This window comes from Eleutherodactylus coqui, chromosome 2 (assembly GCF_035609145.1).
Source record: "Eleutherodactylus coqui strain aEleCoq1 chromosome 2, aEleCoq1.hap1, whole genome shotgun sequence".
NCBI lineage: Eukaryota > Metazoa > Chordata > Amphibia > Anura > Eleutherodactylidae > Eleutherodactylus > Eleutherodactylus coqui.
In genome coordinates, this window is record NC_089838.1 from 146,364,910 (window position 1) to 146,384,662 (window position 19,753).

The 19,753-nt window shown below is 43.0% G+C and overlaps 1 protein-coding gene across 1 annotated transcript in view; it reads right to left on the reverse strand.

Moving 5' to 3' along the window:
• Nucleotides 1-19,753, reverse strand: part of ANO6 (anoctamin 6) — a 78,255-nt gene that overhangs the window by 13,455 nt on the left and 45,047 nt on the right. The window contains exons 8-14 of the mRNA XM_066591717.1: nt 17,047-17,181; nt 10,735-10,840; nt 8,392-8,452; nt 6,212-6,357; nt 6,058-6,135; nt 3,765-3,990; nt 2,145-2,314 (exon numbers count right to left, since the gene is read on the reverse strand). Coding sequence (XP_066447814.1) covers nt 2,145-2,314; nt 3,765-3,990; nt 6,058-6,135; nt 6,212-6,357; nt 8,392-8,452; nt 10,735-10,840; nt 17,047-17,181 — 922 coding nt within the window. The remainder of the gene's footprint in view (nt 1-2,144; nt 2,315-3,764; nt 3,991-6,057; nt 6,136-6,211; nt 6,358-8,391; nt 8,453-10,734; nt 10,841-17,046; nt 17,182-19,753) is intronic.

The window sequence follows — 19,753 nt, forward strand, 5'->3', positions numbered from 1 at the left end:
GCCCATGCTGAGGAGAATCTAACCGACCTCCGCGTGCCCATGCTGAGGAGAATCTAACCGACCTCCGTGTGCATATACTGAGGAGAATCTAACCGACCTCCGTGTGCATATACTGAGGAGAATCTAACCGACCTCCGTGTGCATATACTGAGGAGAATCTAACCGACCTCCGTGTGCATATACTGAGGAGAATCTAACCGACCTCCGTGTGCATATACTGAGGAGAATCTAACCGACCTCCGTGTGCATATACTGAGGAGAATCTAACCGACCTCCGTGTGCCCATGCTGAGGAGAATCTAACCGACCTCCGTGTGCCCATGCTGAGGAGAATCTAACCGACCTCCGTGTGCCCATGCTGAGGAGAATCTAACCGACCTCCGTGTGCCCATGCTGAGGAGAATCTAACCGACCTCCGTGTGCCCATGCTGAGGAGAATCTAACCGACCTCCGTGTGCCCATGCTGAGGAGAATCTAACCGACCTCCGTGTGCCCATGCTGAGGAGAATCTAACCGACCTCCGTGTGCCCATGCTGAGGAGAATCTAACCGACCTCCGTGTGCCCATGCTGAGGAGAATCTAACCGACCTCCGTGTGCCCATGCTGAGGAGAATCTAACCGACCTCCGTGTGCCCATGCTGAGGAGAATCTAACCGACCTCCGTGTGCCCATGCTGAGGAGAATCTAACCGACCTCCGTGTGTCTATACTGAGGAGAATCTAACCGACCTCCGTGTGCATATACTGAGGAGAATCTAACCGACCTCCGTGTGCATATACTGAGGAGAATCTAACCGACCTCCGTGTGCATATACTGAGGAGAATCTAACCGACCTCCGTGTGCATATACTGAGGAGAATCTAACCGACCTCCGTGTGCATATACTGAGGAGAATCTAACCGACCTCCGTGTGCATATACTGAGGAGAATCTAACCGACCTCCGTGTGCATATACTGAGGAGAATCTAACCGACCTCCGTGTGCATATACTGAGGAGAATCTAACCGACCTCCGTGTGCATATACTGAGGAGAATCTAACCGACCTCCGTGTGCATATACTGAGGAGAATCTAACCGACCTCCGTGTGTCTATACTGAGGAGAATCTAACCGACCTCCGTGTGTCTATACTGAGGAGAATCTAACCGACCTCTGTGTGCATATACTGAGGAGAATCTAACCGACCTCTGTGTGCATATACTGAGGAGAATCTAACCGACCTCTGTGTGCATATACTGAGGAGAATCTAACAGACCTCTGTGTGTATATACTGAAAGGCTGTAAAGTACATAAGGAAGTGGCCAGGGACTGCAGGGATGGAGCAAGACTTTAATCCTAGGAAGGGGCTGCAGCCTCCAGTATAGGGGTAAATTTGAATAAAAAGGAGCGTTACCTTTAAGGGTAAAAAATGAGGAGAGTGGTGGCACATTCTGCAGAGGGACATCCGTACATGCAGTCTGAGGAGAATCTAACGCTCCTCTACATGTATACATATTTTATTTATCGGTTCCTCTGAAGTAACCTCAACTTTATAAAATTTTCCCTGCGAACAGGTAAACACCTGTACCAAATTAACTTGGGTGGAGTCGGGTATATCAGCTAGATAGATATATATATATATATACATACATACATACATACATACATACACATACACACACACACACACACACACATATATATATATAAACACTGGCATTGACACTTTATTTACCTAAAATGACTTTCAGGATCCACACCATTAAAGAATCATTACTATATTTTTCTGTTGAGGGCAAGTTGGCACTGAAGGTTTTCTAATATAGAAATAGCTAGACAAATATGCATGCCTTCACATCCTAGTTTTTTTTTTGTCGTCATTTTAAGAGTTTCTTTACATCACTTCACATCTATTACAACTCAACATACTCTATACTGCTAATTCTTCAGCAGTGCTACCACCCCATTTCATGTACACACTAAGGCCAATGTCACATCAATCAAATCAACCTTACTCATTTTGATACGTATAGATGCAAAAGTAGTATGTATTGAAAAACTTATGCTAATTTTTTAGTTTTTAAAATGAGTTATGTAGTGTAATAAAAGCATGGGCCTAGGTTTATTTGAGTTTGAGTATATCAGAGAGCGATTTCAAGACAACTTACTTCCTCATTGCGATATCTTCCAAACCAATACACTGGATCTCCAGGATACCCCACAAACTTCCCCTTGAAAAAGGCAATGTAGAAGCAAGACGAGTAGTAATTGACAAACTGGAACAAAAACATCTTTGTTGTAAGGCTGTTTTCATATTCAGTCTTTGTCCGAGGTAGCTCTGCAATAAACAGTTATTGGTTAGTAAGACTTATTTACGGCCATTAAAGAGGTTGTCCAGTTGTAAATTATTGTTGGCCTACCCATTGGATAGGTCACCATAAGTAGATCAGCAAGGATCTGCCTCCCAGGCCGATGCACTGACCCACGTAGTCAATTTATGCAGGAAGCAGACAGCCTTGTTCCCACTGCAGTGGCCAGGTTTGGTATTGCATGTAAGGTTCCCGTTTACTTCAATGGGAACTTTGCCTGTAATACCAATTCTTACCACTGTAAAGAGAAGGAGCAGTCTGCTTCCTGCGGAAATCAACTCAAGCACACTGACCTGGTAAACAGCTGATTGGTGGGATCCTCGGCAGCAGACCCTCGCTAATATACTATTGATAACGCATTCATAAAGAAAGTTGAACAGCACTCCAAACGTGTGAATAGCATGGGTGCATGCCTCATCTATGGGAATAATCCTCATTACCTAACCATATAGATCAGAAGTAGAAGGCAGCTTACAAAATGTGGTGTCCAGAAAGGATCTTTTTATCCCATTAAAGCAGGTTTGACATTTTGGCTGAACACACCTTTTAAAAAACAAAATAAAAATTTGGAAAAAATTGCATTTTTCAAAAATTTCTGTTTGTAAAACGAGCAAAATACTTGGTAAAGTATATTTCCAATATCAATCTGTTTGTTTAGTTCAACCTTTTATTAATGTGTCCATCTTTTTTCTCCTTCCTTTAGGGAAAAAAAATCCTAACTTTTATTTTGACATCGACATAGCTGTCTGAGGGCTTGATTTTTAGGGAAACGTACTATTTAATGCACCATATAATGTACTGAAAAACATTTATAAGTGGAGTAAAATGGAAAAACACATAACTTTATTTTTCTATCTACAGAGCTTTGTTGGGGCTTGTTTTTGTGGGATGAGTTGCAGTTTTCGTTACCATTGTTTTGGAGCGATTTTTGAATCATTGAATGGCTGTGATTGGTTAATCGAGCGCCGACTCTCATTGGATGATGTGGCACTCGATTAACCAATCAGAGCATTAGCTTGCTGGGTGGGGTATTCAAGCCTCACTACCAGGAAGAACTGCTCTGTCGGCGTGCAGGAGGACATGGAAGCCTGCAGCAACAACGGAGACCAGTGCGAGGGACCCCAACGCTGGCTGCTAGGTAAGTATTATTAGACAACCCCCAAAATAACACAGAGTCTTTTAAGGCAAACATTTATATGAGACAGTGTCTTATAATCAGGAAAACATTGGTAATACACTGCAGGGGGAAAGAACAGAAGATACAGGTTTTTTTTACAACAAAGACAGCTGATCACAACGGGGTTAGAGAGGGCGGACTTCATGCATTCACAACTCCTTTATGTCACCTTTGCACTACGATGGTTTATTTTACTTCATCTGACAGAGAAACCGTTTACCAGCCAGAGCTGTAAGTCTTACCAAAGTCTGTAATCATTACTGCCACCTTTTCATAGATCATGTTCAGCAGCATGATGATGATGAAGCTGATGATGGATGCAGTGACGGTGGTAGCAGTCTGTGGAGTTAAGTACTTCTGAATTGCTTCTGTTCCATTAATGTGCCTTGGCAGCGTTGCAGAAAACACCAAGAAGACAGAAAGTCGATATACAATAATCCCAACTACTGATGCAACTATCAGCAGAATCTGAAAATGAAGAAACAATGATAACAACTTTAGAGGGGAGAAGAGAACCTAAAACCACAGATTCTGAGAAGACACACACCTTACATGGGAATACTATCTGAGAGGACCAATTATTTCACTAATTGTATTCTGAGCATTTTGTTATTCTGCTGCCACAACAGGCCTGGTGCTGTTTAATATATAGTGATGCCCAGATTTGAATGGATCCCGATTAGCCTCCAGCCTCCAGTTACAGATTTATTTCCTAGGTCTTGAAATAGGCTTCAGGTTTAGTGGCCTTTTATGTTCATTTGTTATGCATAAACACCTATTTCAGGATAGGAAGCTGACTGTAATGCTATTAAACTAGAGAAAGTCCAGAATTCTAGAAACATTTATAGGCATATTAATGAACCATATTATCAGGACTATTGTGCTTTTAACCCCTTAAGGACACAGCCTATTTTGGGCATAATGGCCCATTTAGGCAGGACGAATGTCGGGCAAACGATGTCCGACACTCATCTACACATACACTCGCTCCCGTATCGCTTGCTCGCTCACAGAGCATCTAGCACAGTAGCTGTTCAATATTGAATGGCTGCTATTTACACTGAACAATCAGCTCATCGTTTATGCTACATAAACGATGCATGATGAGCTGAATGATAATCGTTCAGTGTAAATAGCAGCTGTTCAGTAATGAACAGCCACTATGCTAAGTCAATGGAGTGGGGTGGGGGAGAGGAAGGAGCGAAATCAGCTGCAGCCTTCCTGCTGTGAGCCAGCAATACTAGTTCCCGTGCAGCAGCACGAGAGCGAGTATGTGCGAGGACGAGTGTCAGGCATAGGTTGCCCGACATTCGTCCCGTCTAAATGGGCCTTAAAGGAGATGTCCCGCGCCGAAACGGGTTTTTTTTTTTTAAACCCCCCCCCCCGTTCGGCGCGAGACAACCCCGATGCAGGGGTTAAAAAAAACCACCCGCACAGCGCTTACCTGAATCCCGGCGGTCCGGCGTCTTCATACTCACCTGCTGAAGATGGCCGCCGGGATCCTCTGTCTTCATGGACCGCAGGGCTTCTGTGCGGTCCATTGCCGATTCCAGCCTCCTGATTGGCTGGAATCGGCACGTGACGGGGCGGAGCTACACGGAGCTACTCGGAGCCCCATAGAGAAGAGGAGAAGACCCGGACTGCGCAAGCGCGGCTAATTTGGCCATCGGAGGGCGAAAATTAGTCGGCACCATGGAGACGAGGACGCCAGCAACGGAGCAGGTAAGTATAAAACTTTTTCTAACTTCTGTATGGCTCATAATTAATGCACAATGTACATTACAAAGTGCATTAATATGGCCATGCAGAAGTGTATAGACCCACTTGCTGCCTCGGGACAACCCCTTTAAGGACGCAATGAGCTTTCGGGGATTTTCATCTCCACTTTTCAAAAGCCATAACTTTATTTTTCTGTTGACATGGCCATACAAGGGCTTGTTTTTTGCGTGGCAAACTGTAGTTTTATTGGCATAATTTTGGGGTACATAGACTATTGTAAAACTGTTTTTAAAACGGGGAAAGAAAAAAAAAAACAACCCATCAATTCTGTCATTGTTTTTGTTTACAATGTTACTCATGCAGCATAAATGACAATACATTTTTGCTGCGGGTGGGTATGATTATGACAATACCAAAATTCTTTTGTTTTAGGTTTTGCCACTTTACCACAACACCCTTTTTTGGAGAAAAAAATTTTCTGTATCGCTGCATTCAAAGTCCTATAACTTTATTTTTCCATGGACAGAGCTCTGTGAGAGCTTGCATTTTGTGTGACAAGCTGTAGTTTTTATTGGTACCATTTTGAGGTACATACAAATTTTTTGATCATTTTTATTGCATTTTATGGCAGGCAAAATGAAGAAAATAAGTATTTTGCATCCATTTTTAAAAAACTTTTAAAAGGATAAATAGTATGTTCAATTTATTGTATGGATTGTCACAGATGTGGGATTTTAAATTTTTTTTATTTTCTTAACTTTTTTTAAACCATTTTCATACTAGACAAGTCAGAAATCTGTAAATGAACCACATTACCCAGAATAACACTGCACTGGTACAGACAGCCATCCTCAGACACTTTCCAAATGCCGTATAAGGAACATGTTCTTCTTGCTGCAAACAGAGGAATGAGAAAGATATTAAGTCTACTGACAGTATAGCTCTAACGTTACATCAGAACACAACATACCTGAGTGATGGGATTCACAACCACATGGGTACATTTTGCTTCATACTCTGGAAGTGGCTGTTCTTCCTGCTCTAAAAACTCAACTGTGTCCCACTCATATTCGAGCTCTGCTTGTCGGCGCTTCCAAAACTCGAGGAACAAAGTAACTGTTAAAACATGAAAAGTGCAGTGTTATACACGCAGACAAAGCTCTGCAAAAGTTCCCAAAATGTATTTTATGAATATCAGAAAAAACAGATGTGATCACAGTCAGGGCTGCATTTCAAATACTCTGCTTTTGCAGATAGTCTCCTTATTTATGTTTCTTCTCTGCCACTTATTAATCTGCAATCTCTTATGGTAATCATCAAGTATTGGATTTACCATTTCAACTATAAAATCAATATACAAAACTGCTGCTCTCAATGTAACATTCACCTGGGAGTTGTTAGCGCTACAGACTGTTTATATTCACAACTTCAAAATTTGATACTTTCCCATCATATAAAAAAAACAAAAAACAAAAAACAAAAAAAACTTGGCATGTTGAAACCGTAAAGCCTTGTCCTGGCTAGGTAGATTTTATTCTTCCAGGCAAATTTGAGGTGAAATGTGGTGGGGGAGAAGGTACATTTGTATGATATTAACACCCCTGAGTCACCAAATGTACCCCACAAAATTCCAACTCCACCCCTCTACCATCTATTCCCTTCTTCTGTCCTTTTTACATACACATTATACTCATGCTTTTAAGTAGAAAGAAGTAGTTTGACCATTTTTGTTCGTCCAGCACCAGAGGGTCATTTTAATTTTGACTGCTTGATGCGTACTGTGCAATAGTATGCATCGGTAGTCCAAGGGTTCTTTTACACGGTGCAGATGCCCAACAGGTTGTCCGATAGATGATCATTCCTATACTTTTACACAGGAATGAGCATTGCTGAGTGAATGGAGGCGAAGTTGGACGGGGATCGCTGCAGCCCACCCGCCTCACTTCCAGTAAACAAGCAGTCGTTCAAAAATAAACGACTGCATGTTTATACAGGCTGACTCATTGTTCAGTTTTATGCATGCAGAAATTGAACGAACAAACAAGCAGCAAATGAATTCTTGCGAATGAATTCGTTAAGTTGGTGCATGCATTTAGACTAAATGACAATCGTTCAGATTCTCGCTAGAGGGGAGAATCAGAACGATTTATTGGCTAGTGTAAAAAGGGCCATAAGACGCTACATGCTGCTCAGCTAACATGCGCAGCACTGGTCAAGCAAAGCAGAAGTGTCTTACGACCCTTTTACACTCAACGATTATCGCTTAAAAGCCATCTGTTCTCCGAGGGCAGTGCTGTTAACAGCCGCTGTCCCACAGGAGAACAATAGTGGTGTATTTAGAGAACAGACCACCCGCTGTTCTCTAAACACATGCAATAAAGTACTAAAGGGCTGATTTAGCCCATTAGAAGCTATGCAAAATGATTGCTCAAAACGGTTTCTGATGAATTCTGAGCGATCATCACCTTTAGGCCATTAATGCATATAATGTAGAGGGTGCGTCTAGTTAGAGAAGTGGTTCATGCCACAACAGCCACTTTAAATCAAACGCTTTCAACTGCTAACTGTTCAGAAGCCTTTATGCCCTGCTGACTTCTGGTCCAAAGCATTTTCCCCAATTCATAGGTGTCTCACTTCCAAATGACCCACTGCTCTGCATGAACACGTTCTCTCACCTTAAATAAAAAAGTGAAAGAACTGGATAGAACGCTAGAGCCCTTCTGGACAACATTTAAATATCACAAAATTTGCTCACATGATTTCAATGGTCAAAAAAAGCCAGGAAAATACTGGAAAGTAACTTGTTTAAAAGGGGTTGTCATATAGACAAAACATTTGAATGTTCAATACCCTTTTATAAGCCAAACTGGAGAGTTTCTACATAGATTGGCTCCTGGTCTAGCAGACTTGATGTAGCCATGTGTTACAATTTGAATGGACATTGTATATTTCCCCTGCAGCAAAAAAAAAAAAAAAAAAGCCAGCGCACAGAGATTCCAATGAGAATGACAGCTTACTGGAAACTAAAAAGGCTATATCTGCAGTGATCAGCTGGTGGGACAACCCCTTTAAATTAAGATCAACATTTCTAGCTGTTGTATAAAGACATGTACGATTACTATAACAGTATATGAAGTAGAAGAACCTTACCCCATATTCCCATGAACACTGCAAACACAAGGGTTCCAAAACTGTCAAATATACAAAGTTTCTGCAAAAAAAAATATATAACAACATTAATTATTGGCCGAATTATGGCCGCTGTTTATTTACAGATGGTGCAGCTTAAATTAACATGGAACTTTCTGTAGGATATCTAGGGTGCCAAAATAGCACTTAGGTTTGCAAGTTTTACTTTTACCCCAAATAATTCACTAGTCTAAAAGGTGGTCATATACATTTGTCTAAAGATGGTTGAAATGGACGATTTGAACCAAAGCCCTCATCCGTAGAAAGAAATACAACTAATCATTTCAGCCAACTATGAAAGTCATTGTCTGGCAAAAAGGTGGACGGGGCTAACATTTTTGTCTGATAGTTGCCTCCATATGGTCAGAGTCAACCATTACAAGAACGATCATTCTGTGAGGGAACATTCTACAGTGAAAGATCGCTAGTCCTTTGTCCTGTATGACTGAACATGTATATACAGATCGCACAGCGTAACAGCCAGTATGGACTAAAATGTGTATGGCTGTGTCGGCGTAATGATCATTCAGACAATCATTCAACAGTTCTTGAACCTCCAAAACTACTTCCATCTAATGTATATGGCTACTTTTATACTTTGTAGCAAGTGCAAAAACTGGAATGTATATAGCTGTGGCTGAACGTTACAATTTAGTTATGTTTTTTATTTGCATGATTATACGATTACATAACTTGTGTTTGTAGCTGTAAAATTCCTTTAATTCAGCATTTAAGGAAATAGAAAGGTTGTAGATAAAAAATCTTGAGGATTATTCTTTGGTCATATAAAATGAAATATACACTCAACATTGAAATTGCAACACCAAGACGGAAAAGTCGTGTAATTATGGAAATCACAAAATTCATAGATGTTAATGATATGCAAATAATGAAAAGATTGAAACAAAATATTTAAAAATATTTTGATTTATTCAGTAGGAGAACCATGTGCAGAAATACATGCACTTACACACCTTGGCATGCTATCAATGAGTTTATTAATGGCTGTCTGATGAATGTCCTGCCATGCTAAATGCACCTGGGCATGCAAATCATCAAGATGCGCTGCTGGCAGCTCCTTTTGCAATTGCTGACCAATGATGTCCCAGATGGGCTTGATGGGAGACAAGTTAGGAGACGATGCAAGCCATGGCAGCACATTTAGGCCATACAGGCGGCTCACAGTTGTATGAGCAACATGTGGCTTGGCATTGTGTTAAAAAAGGGCTCCTCAGACTTTGAGAAATGTCTGGACCTTTGGTTCCACAACCAAATCATAATACTGAGGTGTTAGTGTACCTGGAATGAAGACTAGAGTGTCCAGCTACATTATGCCACCCCAAACCATATTCCAGGGAGTAGGAAGGATGTGCCGTTCCCTTCTGAAGGCCTATTCATGGTGTTATCTACATGGTCTTCAAACCAATCTTCGGCTATCATTGCACCCAAGACAGAACCAGCACTCATTGCTGAAGAGGATAGACCTCCATAAAAAGGAGACTCCATAGGGAAACATGGGAGATGATAAAAACAAAAAACGCAGAAAGATAGGTCATGCTGCGATTTTTTTTCACTCCACATCGCATGAGTGAAAACATCACAAATGGGAATGAAACGGCTAAAAATCATTGGTTTCATAATTCTGAATTTTCACTTACTCTTGCATCCCACAAAAAATCTGCAATTTTCACACAAGTGTGAAGGCAGCCTAAGGGTGACAACCTTAAAAAAAAAAAAAGGACAAATCCAAATGGGGAAATTCTTGCACTATGAAATGTGAAATGAAAGGAATTTTACTGTATGCCTTCTACAAGTTACCAGAAAGTGGTCATTGGCAGACTAAGACTGAGCAAACATCACCACACTTGGGGTGGATTCAGACGACCGTATATCGGCTCGGTTTTCATGCCGAGCAGATATATGGTGTCCTTGTCTGCAGGGGGAGGAGGCTGGAAAAGCCAGGAGCAGGAACGGAGCTCCCGCCCCCTCTCTGCCTCCTCTCCACCCCCTCTCTGCCCCTCTGCACTATTTGCAATGAAAGGAGGCAGGACGGGGCAGGGCTAAGTTACTCATTGCAAATAGTGCAGAGGGGCGGAGAGGAGGCAGAGAGGGGGCGGGAGCTCAGTTCCTGCTCCTGGCTCTTCCAGCTTCCCCCCCCCTGCAGAGAGAGACGATGTATATCGGCTCTGCGTGAAAACCCAGCCGATATACGTTCGTCTGAATCCAGCCTTAACAAGGATGGATAATTCTGCACCACGTCCATCACTATGTAGAACCCATGTCCTAGGTATTCCAGCACATTACCTTCGATGATTCACAGGTGATATTCAGGTACCAGTACGTGCACTCCTTGTCACACTGTGGGCACATAATAATGTTTCCTCCAATGTTAGGGTCACAGACTTCTTTGCTGAAATAAAAGTAAAGATCGCAAATGTGCTGCTTAATATGTGTATACAATAGTGTAATCTGTGAAAGGTGGTTTCTACTGTTTTACAGATTCAGGTTGGACCATTACACTAGACATACCCTCATTGTCAAATAAAATCAAGCACCTAGGAGGAGTTGTCGGAGCCAAATGAAACTTTATATGTGTAATTGTAATGTTAAAGATTAAAGGTGACACACAAACACATCCCACATAGTTAGGACTCCATAGCATGTGGGCATCTGCTCCACAAAATTTGAAGAGTTCTCATCGAAGTATTGAACTCAATCTGCTACTTGATAGTGATATATAACAGGTGACTGGGACTCTCAAAAATACACTGTCCTCATTAAAGTTCCTTAGTCAGGTTCTGGGTAATTCCCACTGTTTGGCCTTTATTGGCGTCGCAAAGGCATTCGACACAGTGAATCGCAATGCTCTTGACCATCTTCCCAAAAATTAGATGCCCTAATAAATTCGTGAACATCCTGCAGCTCCTCCATGATAGCAACAGTCTTGAACAGCAATGGCTCCCAAAGTGACCCAATTAAGGTGGAGTCAGGGGTCGAACAGGGTTGTGTTATAGCCCCAACCTTATTTTCTATCTTTATAGCTACAATACTGCACTTTGTTGATGGGAAGCTTCCCACTGGGGCGGAAATCATCTAAATCGGACAGATGGCAAACTATTTAACCTTAACAGACTAAAAGCCAAAACCAAGGTCACAACAACGTTTGTTATAGAACTCCAATATGCTGATAACGTAGTCTGTGCTCATTCAGAAGACGACCTACAAGCCACTTTAAACATCTTTGCAGAAGCATATGAAAAGCTTGGCCTCTCACTGAACATCGAGAAAACAAAAGTGCTCTATCAGCCGGCACCAACTAATCCTTCTGCAATGCCAGAAATACAGCTTAATGGTGCAACGTTGGAAAAGGTTGACCATTTCCGCTACCTTGGCAGTCACTTCTCCACAAAAGCTAACATTGAAGCCAGAATACATTACCATCTTAGCTCTGGGAGTGCAGTTTTTTTTTTTAATGAAGCAGAGTGTCTGAGGATCGGGATATTCGTAAGCATACAAAGATGCTGGTTTATAAAGCTATTGTCCTTCCCATCCTGTTATATGCCTGCGAAACGTGGACAGTCTACAAACGTCACTCAACTTCTGGCATTATTCCATCAGTGTTGCCTTCGAAAAACCCTGCAAGCCTCTTGGGAAGACAGGTGGACAAATGTCAATGTTCTGGAAGAAGCAAAAAGTACCAGCACTGAAGCAATGATCCTTCGCCATCAACTTAGCTGAACTGGCCATATTGTGCGAATCCCCGATCACCGTCTCCCAAAGCAATTACTATACTTTTGACCCAAGAACAGAAAACGGAATGTTGGTGGACAGCAAACGAGATTTAAAGATGGTCTTAAAGCTAACTTTAAAAAAACTGTGGCATAGACAGAGAACTAGGAAGCCCGGCCCTTGAGAGCTCAATTTGGGGATCAGCCATTACCAACAGTGCTGTGAATTTCGAAGAGGCACGAATCGAGGGCGAAAGGGAGAAATGTACCAAGAGGAAAGCATGTCAAGCCAGCCTTTGTCTGGACCATCTTCCACTTGGAAACCAATATCCCCACTGCAAAAGAATCTACGAATCAAGAATAGATCTCCATAGTCACCTATGGACCCACTGCAAAGACCCCATACTTAGAAGGCAGTCATGCTTGGCCACGAGTGATAGCCTATAACGAGGACTTCCCACTGCATTTCTCAGGCTGTAATATCAATATACAGTGTAGTAGATATATAAAGTTTACTATTGATAGTATGTAACATATTGATACTTGTTTTACATTAGAGCGCACTCTCGGTAGCATTTGCTTACACCACAGCACACTCAGTAGGTTCCCGCCTTATACTAACGATGCACACTAATAGTCTTTGCTCTCTAGCTCAAGTGAAGCACTGCTAGTGCCTGGGCTGATAAATCTGTACTGTTAGCTGTGGTAGTATCTGCCCTTGCTTCAGATCAGAGGGCACTCAGTAGCATTTGTTCACAATACAGCATACACTCAGTAGGTTCTCAACTATTACCAACGATGCACAATGATAGTCTTTGCTCTCTGGCTGAGGCAAACCACTGCTAGTGCCTGTGCTGATAAATCTGCACTGTTAGCCCTAATAATATCTGCTCAACGCGTTTCCCTTCATAAAAAGAAGTTCATCAGCAGCCAATACAAATTAAGCTAATATAGATATAGAACACCAGTAGAACCTGTAAAATAACATAAGCACCATCAGCCACTGGTGGTGGACTGTTCGTGAATGTGATAAACCACGTGAGCCCAGTGCAGGCTCGCCTTTTATGACCCAGAAAAGTACAAACCTCATTAGGGGGGGGGGGGGTCTGTTTGATCAGCTACATTTTGCCACCCCAAACCGTATTCCCGGAAATAGGAAGGATGTACCGTTCCCTTCTGAAGGCATCTTCACGGTGTTGTCTACATGGTCTCCAGAGCAATCTTCGGCTATCATTGCACCCAAGACAAAACCAGCACTCATTGCTGAAGAGGATATACATCCATAAAAGGAGACTCCATAAGGAAACATGGGAGATGATAACCAAAAATGCAGAAACATAAGTCATGCTGCGATTTTTTTTTTCTCACTCCACATCGCATGAGTAAAAACATCACATATGGGAATGAAACAGTAGAAAATCATTGGTTTCATAATTCTGCATTTTCACTTACTCTTGCATCCCACAAACAATCTGCTATTTTCTTGCAAGTGTGAAGGCAGCCTAAGGGTGAGAACCTTAAAAAAAAATGACAACTCCAAATGGGAAAATTGTTGCACTATGAAATGTGAGATGGCAAACACCACCACACTTAACGTTTATGACCCAGAATAGGTACAAACCCCATTAGGGGGGCTCGGTCCGATCAGCTAATCCTAGTCAAATAACTGCCATCCCCGACATATACCCATGCCAGCATTAGGAAGGGGTGGTATCCTGCGGCATATCGGTTAACATTTACTGTAACTGACCCTCTAGATCGTGCAAACTCGTAGGCTGTTAAAGTTGGCAAACCTTTATTGGCAATAAATCTGGCAACCAAGCATTCCATGGAAGTGTGGCAATGCTGTGGAGGCATTTCTGTGACACCCTTGTGTGTGGGCGAGCAATATCCTGCTGGAAAATGCCTCTTGGAAGCTCCTCCATGAGAAGCAACAGGATCTCCTGACCATATCACTGAGCTGTCATTGTACCTCCTACCACTATTAGCTGTGACTGTCACATGCAATGGCCCCCACGACCATCACTCCAGCAGTGGGGGCAGTGTGCCGATTCAGGTGCTCACCTCTAGGTTTCCAGACACGAACAAAGCCATCATTAGTGCCCAAACTAAATCTGGATTCGTCGCTGAAGACAACCTGGTTTCACTCTGTAGCAGTCCAGTTTAGTCATGCACAACACCACTGCAAACAAAGGAGACAGTGGGTGGGTGTCAAATACCCATAATGGGCACTGTAAGACCAAATGTTCTTTAGCCAAGCACTTGGAAATGGTTCCAAGAAACACAGTGGCCTGTAACAATGGTGCCACCTGTCTATGGATAGTGGACAGCGGAACAGTTGAAGCTGCTCGTGCTTGTTGGATGATCAGACGATACTCTCTACTGGTAGTCTGTTGGTGCGTCCGAGCCCGGTCGCCTTGTGTGCTTGCCCTCATGCATCTACTGGTCCCAACATCTCCTAGTAGTCTGGTCACAATGTCACAGATGATACGACCATGCAGTTTCCCACATTCCAATAATACACCCCCTCTCAAACTCTTATTTGGGTGAAAGATCTTTGATTGCGTTGTAGTCATTTAATGGTCACCAAGGTCTACACAGGCAGAATAAGAGTTCCACTACACACAAGTAGCCTCTGAGAGCCTTTTTAAATGCTAAGGGTGGAATTACTTTTAGGGCCACAGGTGGGCAGACCTTTTATTTAATCACGCCACAACTCTAATCATTTGCATATCTGCCTGAGATGTAACTGCATGCAGAGTTCCAGCAAAATGACAACTCCATCTAGTTGCTTGATTTTTTTTTTGACAAAGAGTGTACTCTAGATAGATAGATCTGGACAAGGAAAAGGCAATGAAAAAAATCCTTTAACTTCCCTACTAAAAAAGTTAAATAAATGTCTACTGCATCTAAACTCAAGGTCTAATGCACATGGCCAGGTCGGATTCCGTATGCGTTATTCCCCAGCGGAATCTGACCCTATGCCCAGCTAGGGACTCCTGCGTACCTGTCCGGATTCTTTTCATCTGTGCTGCAGATGTACCTACCAGCGCACATGCACAGTACAGATAATGCCATGTGTGAGAGTGGCCTTCGAGTGAAGGGGCTACAGCACCTTTACATTTTGATCCTTGAATGCAGATTTAGGAATGAGATCCCCATAGATAAGCATACTGCTTATCCTGGTGCTGCACCATAAACATTCTATAATAGGAATACCTTTTTCAGTAGAATAGTGATAAATCTAGATTATACGACTTGCAAGAATTGAAGCAAAGTAGGTGCCATAGTGATTCAAATCGTAAGCAGAAAGGGGGCTTGTAATTATGCTCTGGTTTAATTGCTATTAAAATGCTAATTTAATAATTTATCAGAAAGAGTAGAGATAGTAGTCAACATTAGAGATGAGCGAGCACCAAAATGCTCGTTACTCGAGTCGAACTTTCAGTGATGCTCGAGAGTTCGTTTCGAGTAACGAACCCCATTGAAGTCAATGGGCGACTCGAGCATTTTTGTATATCACCGATGCTCGCTAAGGTTTTCATTTGTGAAAACCTGGGAAATTCAAGAAAGTGATGGGAACGACACAGAAACGGATAGGGCAGGCGAGGGGCTACATGTTGGGCTGCATCTCAAGTTCCCAGGTCCCACTATTAAGCCACAATAGTGGAAAGAGTGAGACCCCCCTGCACTGTCAGCATAAAGATCGTTCTCCTCTGCCACAGCTGTAACAGCTGTGGCAGAGAAGAACGATGTTAGCCCATTGAAAGCAATGGGCTGCCGGCGATCGCGGGATGAATTGTCGGGAAGGGCTTAACTATATAAGCCCTTCCCTGCAATTCATCCAGAAATGTGTAAAAATGAAAAAATATATATACTCACCTGGTCCCGGCAGACGGAGTTCAGCGCGGCCGGCGGCAGTCCTCCTGAACTGCTCTGAACAGCTGTGAGTAGTATTCAGCAGCCAGGGATTTAAAATCCCGCCTGCTGAATGAGCTGCCTCTGATTGGTCACAGCCTGACCAATCAGAGGCAGATCTCACTCACACCCCCCATTCATGAATTTATGAATGGGTGAGTGACTGCTGCCTCACATTGGCTCAGCGGGACCAATCAGACTGGACTGCCGACGGCCACGCTGAACTCCGTCTGCCGGGACCAGGTGAGTATTTTTTTTTTTTATTTTTACACATTTCTGGATGAATTGCAGGGAAGGGCTTATATATTTAAGCCCTTCCCGAAAATTCCTCCCGCGCTCGCCGGCAGCCCATTGCTTTCAATGGAGCCGGCTGTATTGCCGGCTCCATTGAATTCAATGGTCAGTGCTCGTTTAAGCGAGACGAGTACCGCGTGGTGCTCGTCTCGAGTAACGAGCATCTCGAGTACCCTAATACCCTAACGAGCATCAAGCTCGGATGAGTACGCTCGCTCATCTCTAGTCAACATTAATGTCTTCAAAAAAGTGCAGAGTTAGAATTATTCAGAAGAAAAAAAAAAAAAACAACAAACAATATTAGTATGAAGGCCAGTGGAAAAAAGTCAGCGTAAGCACATATTCACGCTTGCAGCCCTGCCCCAGCCTGACATCCATTGGTTATCTAAGTCCTCATATTACCATTTTAAATGTCTAAGGTTGGACTGGAAAAATAAAAGCTGCTATGTTAAGCTATTGCTTTCTTTCAACGGTTTTCATACATAATACAGTATTATTAGTGAATGCAGTCTCTTCGCACACGGTCATGTTCACCGCTTATACAATAAGATCTCTTTCGGAGAAGGAAAAGACTAATGATTTGCCATCTGTGGCAAACATGTATAGGTTTGTAATCACACAAAGCTTGCACATTGGGATGGATGCCTAATTCCATCATAAATCCAAACAGTCTTACCTCCAGGTGCAGGAATCCTGAGATTTATAACCATATAAGAAACAGCAAAGTCCAACTATTCCTGCCAGCAGCAACATTCGCGTGTAGAAGCCAAGCCAAGCAAAATAAATTCCAATTTTCTCACCATAGTATTTCCTATAAGAAAAATAACAGCATTGTTTCTTAGCTTAACGGCCTCACAGAGCAGCACCACAAATATCCCTTGCATCTCATTAACTTTCCCTCCACAATGAGTATCTTTCCTAATGTACTTCCCTATCCAATAATGCTCCCAATATATCATGAACAAAGATCCCTCCATGAATGGCAGCTTTCTCAGTATGCAGTGTAATAGCTAAAAGGCTGTCAATCGAGAGGGTGGGTGAGGGGCACAGGGTCCTCAGCACGGGCAGCATCAAGTACAGGACAGGTTCCCTTTAAAGCCCAATGTGCACGGGCAGATTTGATTTGTGGTACCCGCGTGGAAGATCCACAAAGCAAGCCACCCACAGGGAAGCATTAGCGTCTGCAGGATAGTAAAAAGCATGCAAGTTTTTTTTCCCCAGCATGCGGGAAGAAACCGTAGCATGTTCCATTTTCCTCCAGATCCCGCGCAGACGACTTCCATTGAAGTCAATGGAAGCTGTCTGATCCGCAGACCGCCTGCAGCTGTCACTGTGGATGAGCCACGGATCCGTGGGAAAACAGAAGGTTCAATAAAATAAAAGCACTGCGCATGCGCCAGACGTGTCAGCTGATGCGCCCGGACACATTCACCGTCCTGAAGAAAGAAGATCCGGCTGCGACGGAGGAGACCCGCGCTGGATCCGCAGAGGTAAGAAAATGTCTTTTCCTCTCCATGTCCACGGGCTCGCACGGATTCCGCTGCGGGATTCAGCAGTGAAATCTGTGCGTAAGGCGGCATTTAATCACTGCCTTGCTGCAGATTTTTCTGTAGTTACTGGTGTGGATTTGTAGCAGATTTTACCCCTTCATTTTGAGTTTAATTGAAAGTGTGAAATCAGCTGCAGATCTGCACCAAAATTTGCAACAAATTCCACAGCAAATCAGCGAAGTGTGTATGTAACCTTAAGGACTTTATGGATGACCAGCCCTCAGAATAGGTCCTCAATAGCAGATCGTTGTGTGTCAGCCACTTGAGAACCCTACGATCAGCTGTTCAAAGTGATCACGGCACTTGTGCAAGCTCTGCGGCCTCTCCAGTGCTTACCAGGCACAACACCACACACTGTATAGCACTTGTGCCTGGCATAGCAGCTCAGTCCCATTCACTGGAATGGTACTGCGGTGTTCTCAGGCTATGTGACTGATGAACATGCCTACAAAAACACTGGCACTGAGCGCCACATCCTCTTCAAACAGCTGATCATTAAGAGTCCCAAGTGGTAGACCCCACCCATCAGATATCTATTTCGAGGACAGGTCAATATCAATCTTGGAAAACATTTTTAAACGGAGTGGGACAGCAGTTTTGATGCTGACAACACTAGGTAGGGGGTCGTGGAGCACAGATAAAGCATGTGGTCAGTGATGTTCCGATCAACGGAACTGAGAAATTAAAATGTACTCCCCCACACGCCATAAGTCCCATGAAGGCTGGCCTGCTTCTTATAGTGTAGCGATAGCTGTAGTGATCCCCTGGTTGGACACAACAGTAGTCAATCAGAGCAGCAAGGAGAGACTGTGGAGCAGCTCAATGGAGAGATCAGAGAGCACACCTGTTGGGCACCTGTGGTAATGTACAGGGAATAAAACTCCATGTACTAGTGATCGTAATATCATTGACAAAAAGTATATTTTATCCTTGCTCCAAAGCCCCTACACAGCGCAATCAGTTTTGCAGCATCAAAGCTGCTGACAGATTCCCTTTAACTATCACTCTTATGCATACTTCTGTGGTTATGGCAAATGGGCTACTCAAGAGAAGAGCTACATTGCGCAAATGCGTGAAGATTTAAAGTAAACTTGTCAGATACCCAACACAGCCCTGGCGGCGGGCAGAGCAGTAGAGTGACAGACATGCCAACTACAGTGTTCTATCACTTATATAAAACAGGGCAGGAATTATTTTGCAATCTGCATTTGTAAGGCTGAAGCACCTGGCAGAGATGACCCTGATGAGATGAATTGATACTCCTTTTCATTGCTCCCTTCTTCTGCCGATTGACAGATCTTTCTGTGTTACTGTGCATATGATTAAACCTGTCAGCATCAGAAGGCAGGGCAATGTCAAGTCCCTATGTCGTTAGCCAAAAACAGACACTACCTGATTAGCAACTAACGGTGCGATGTAACAACCCACATTTTTTTTGTAGAGGCACTCTGTAAAGCGTTATGCAACAGTTACTTGCTTATCCTTCTAACTTTAAGTGAGGCGATAGGTGGGAGTTCATATAACCTTGTTGGCAGACACTACTGAAATTGGCGGGTTTGGCTGATGTTAATCTTATGTGCATGGGTAGCTTTATTATATATGCAATACATCGGATCTATAAGCTGCAAGAAGAAAATGTAATCAAAATTCATATCAAGAAAAACATGTGAGGTCTAGAATGGCAAATTTGTCTCCAAATATTCTTATTCCCCCTACACCTTTTGTTACTGTTCTGAGAAAATAATAAAGGGCCATTCCAGCAAAAAAAAAAAAAAAAAACACCACATTTTTCATCCCTGCACCTCAACTGATTGACTATCGCACTCTGGGATC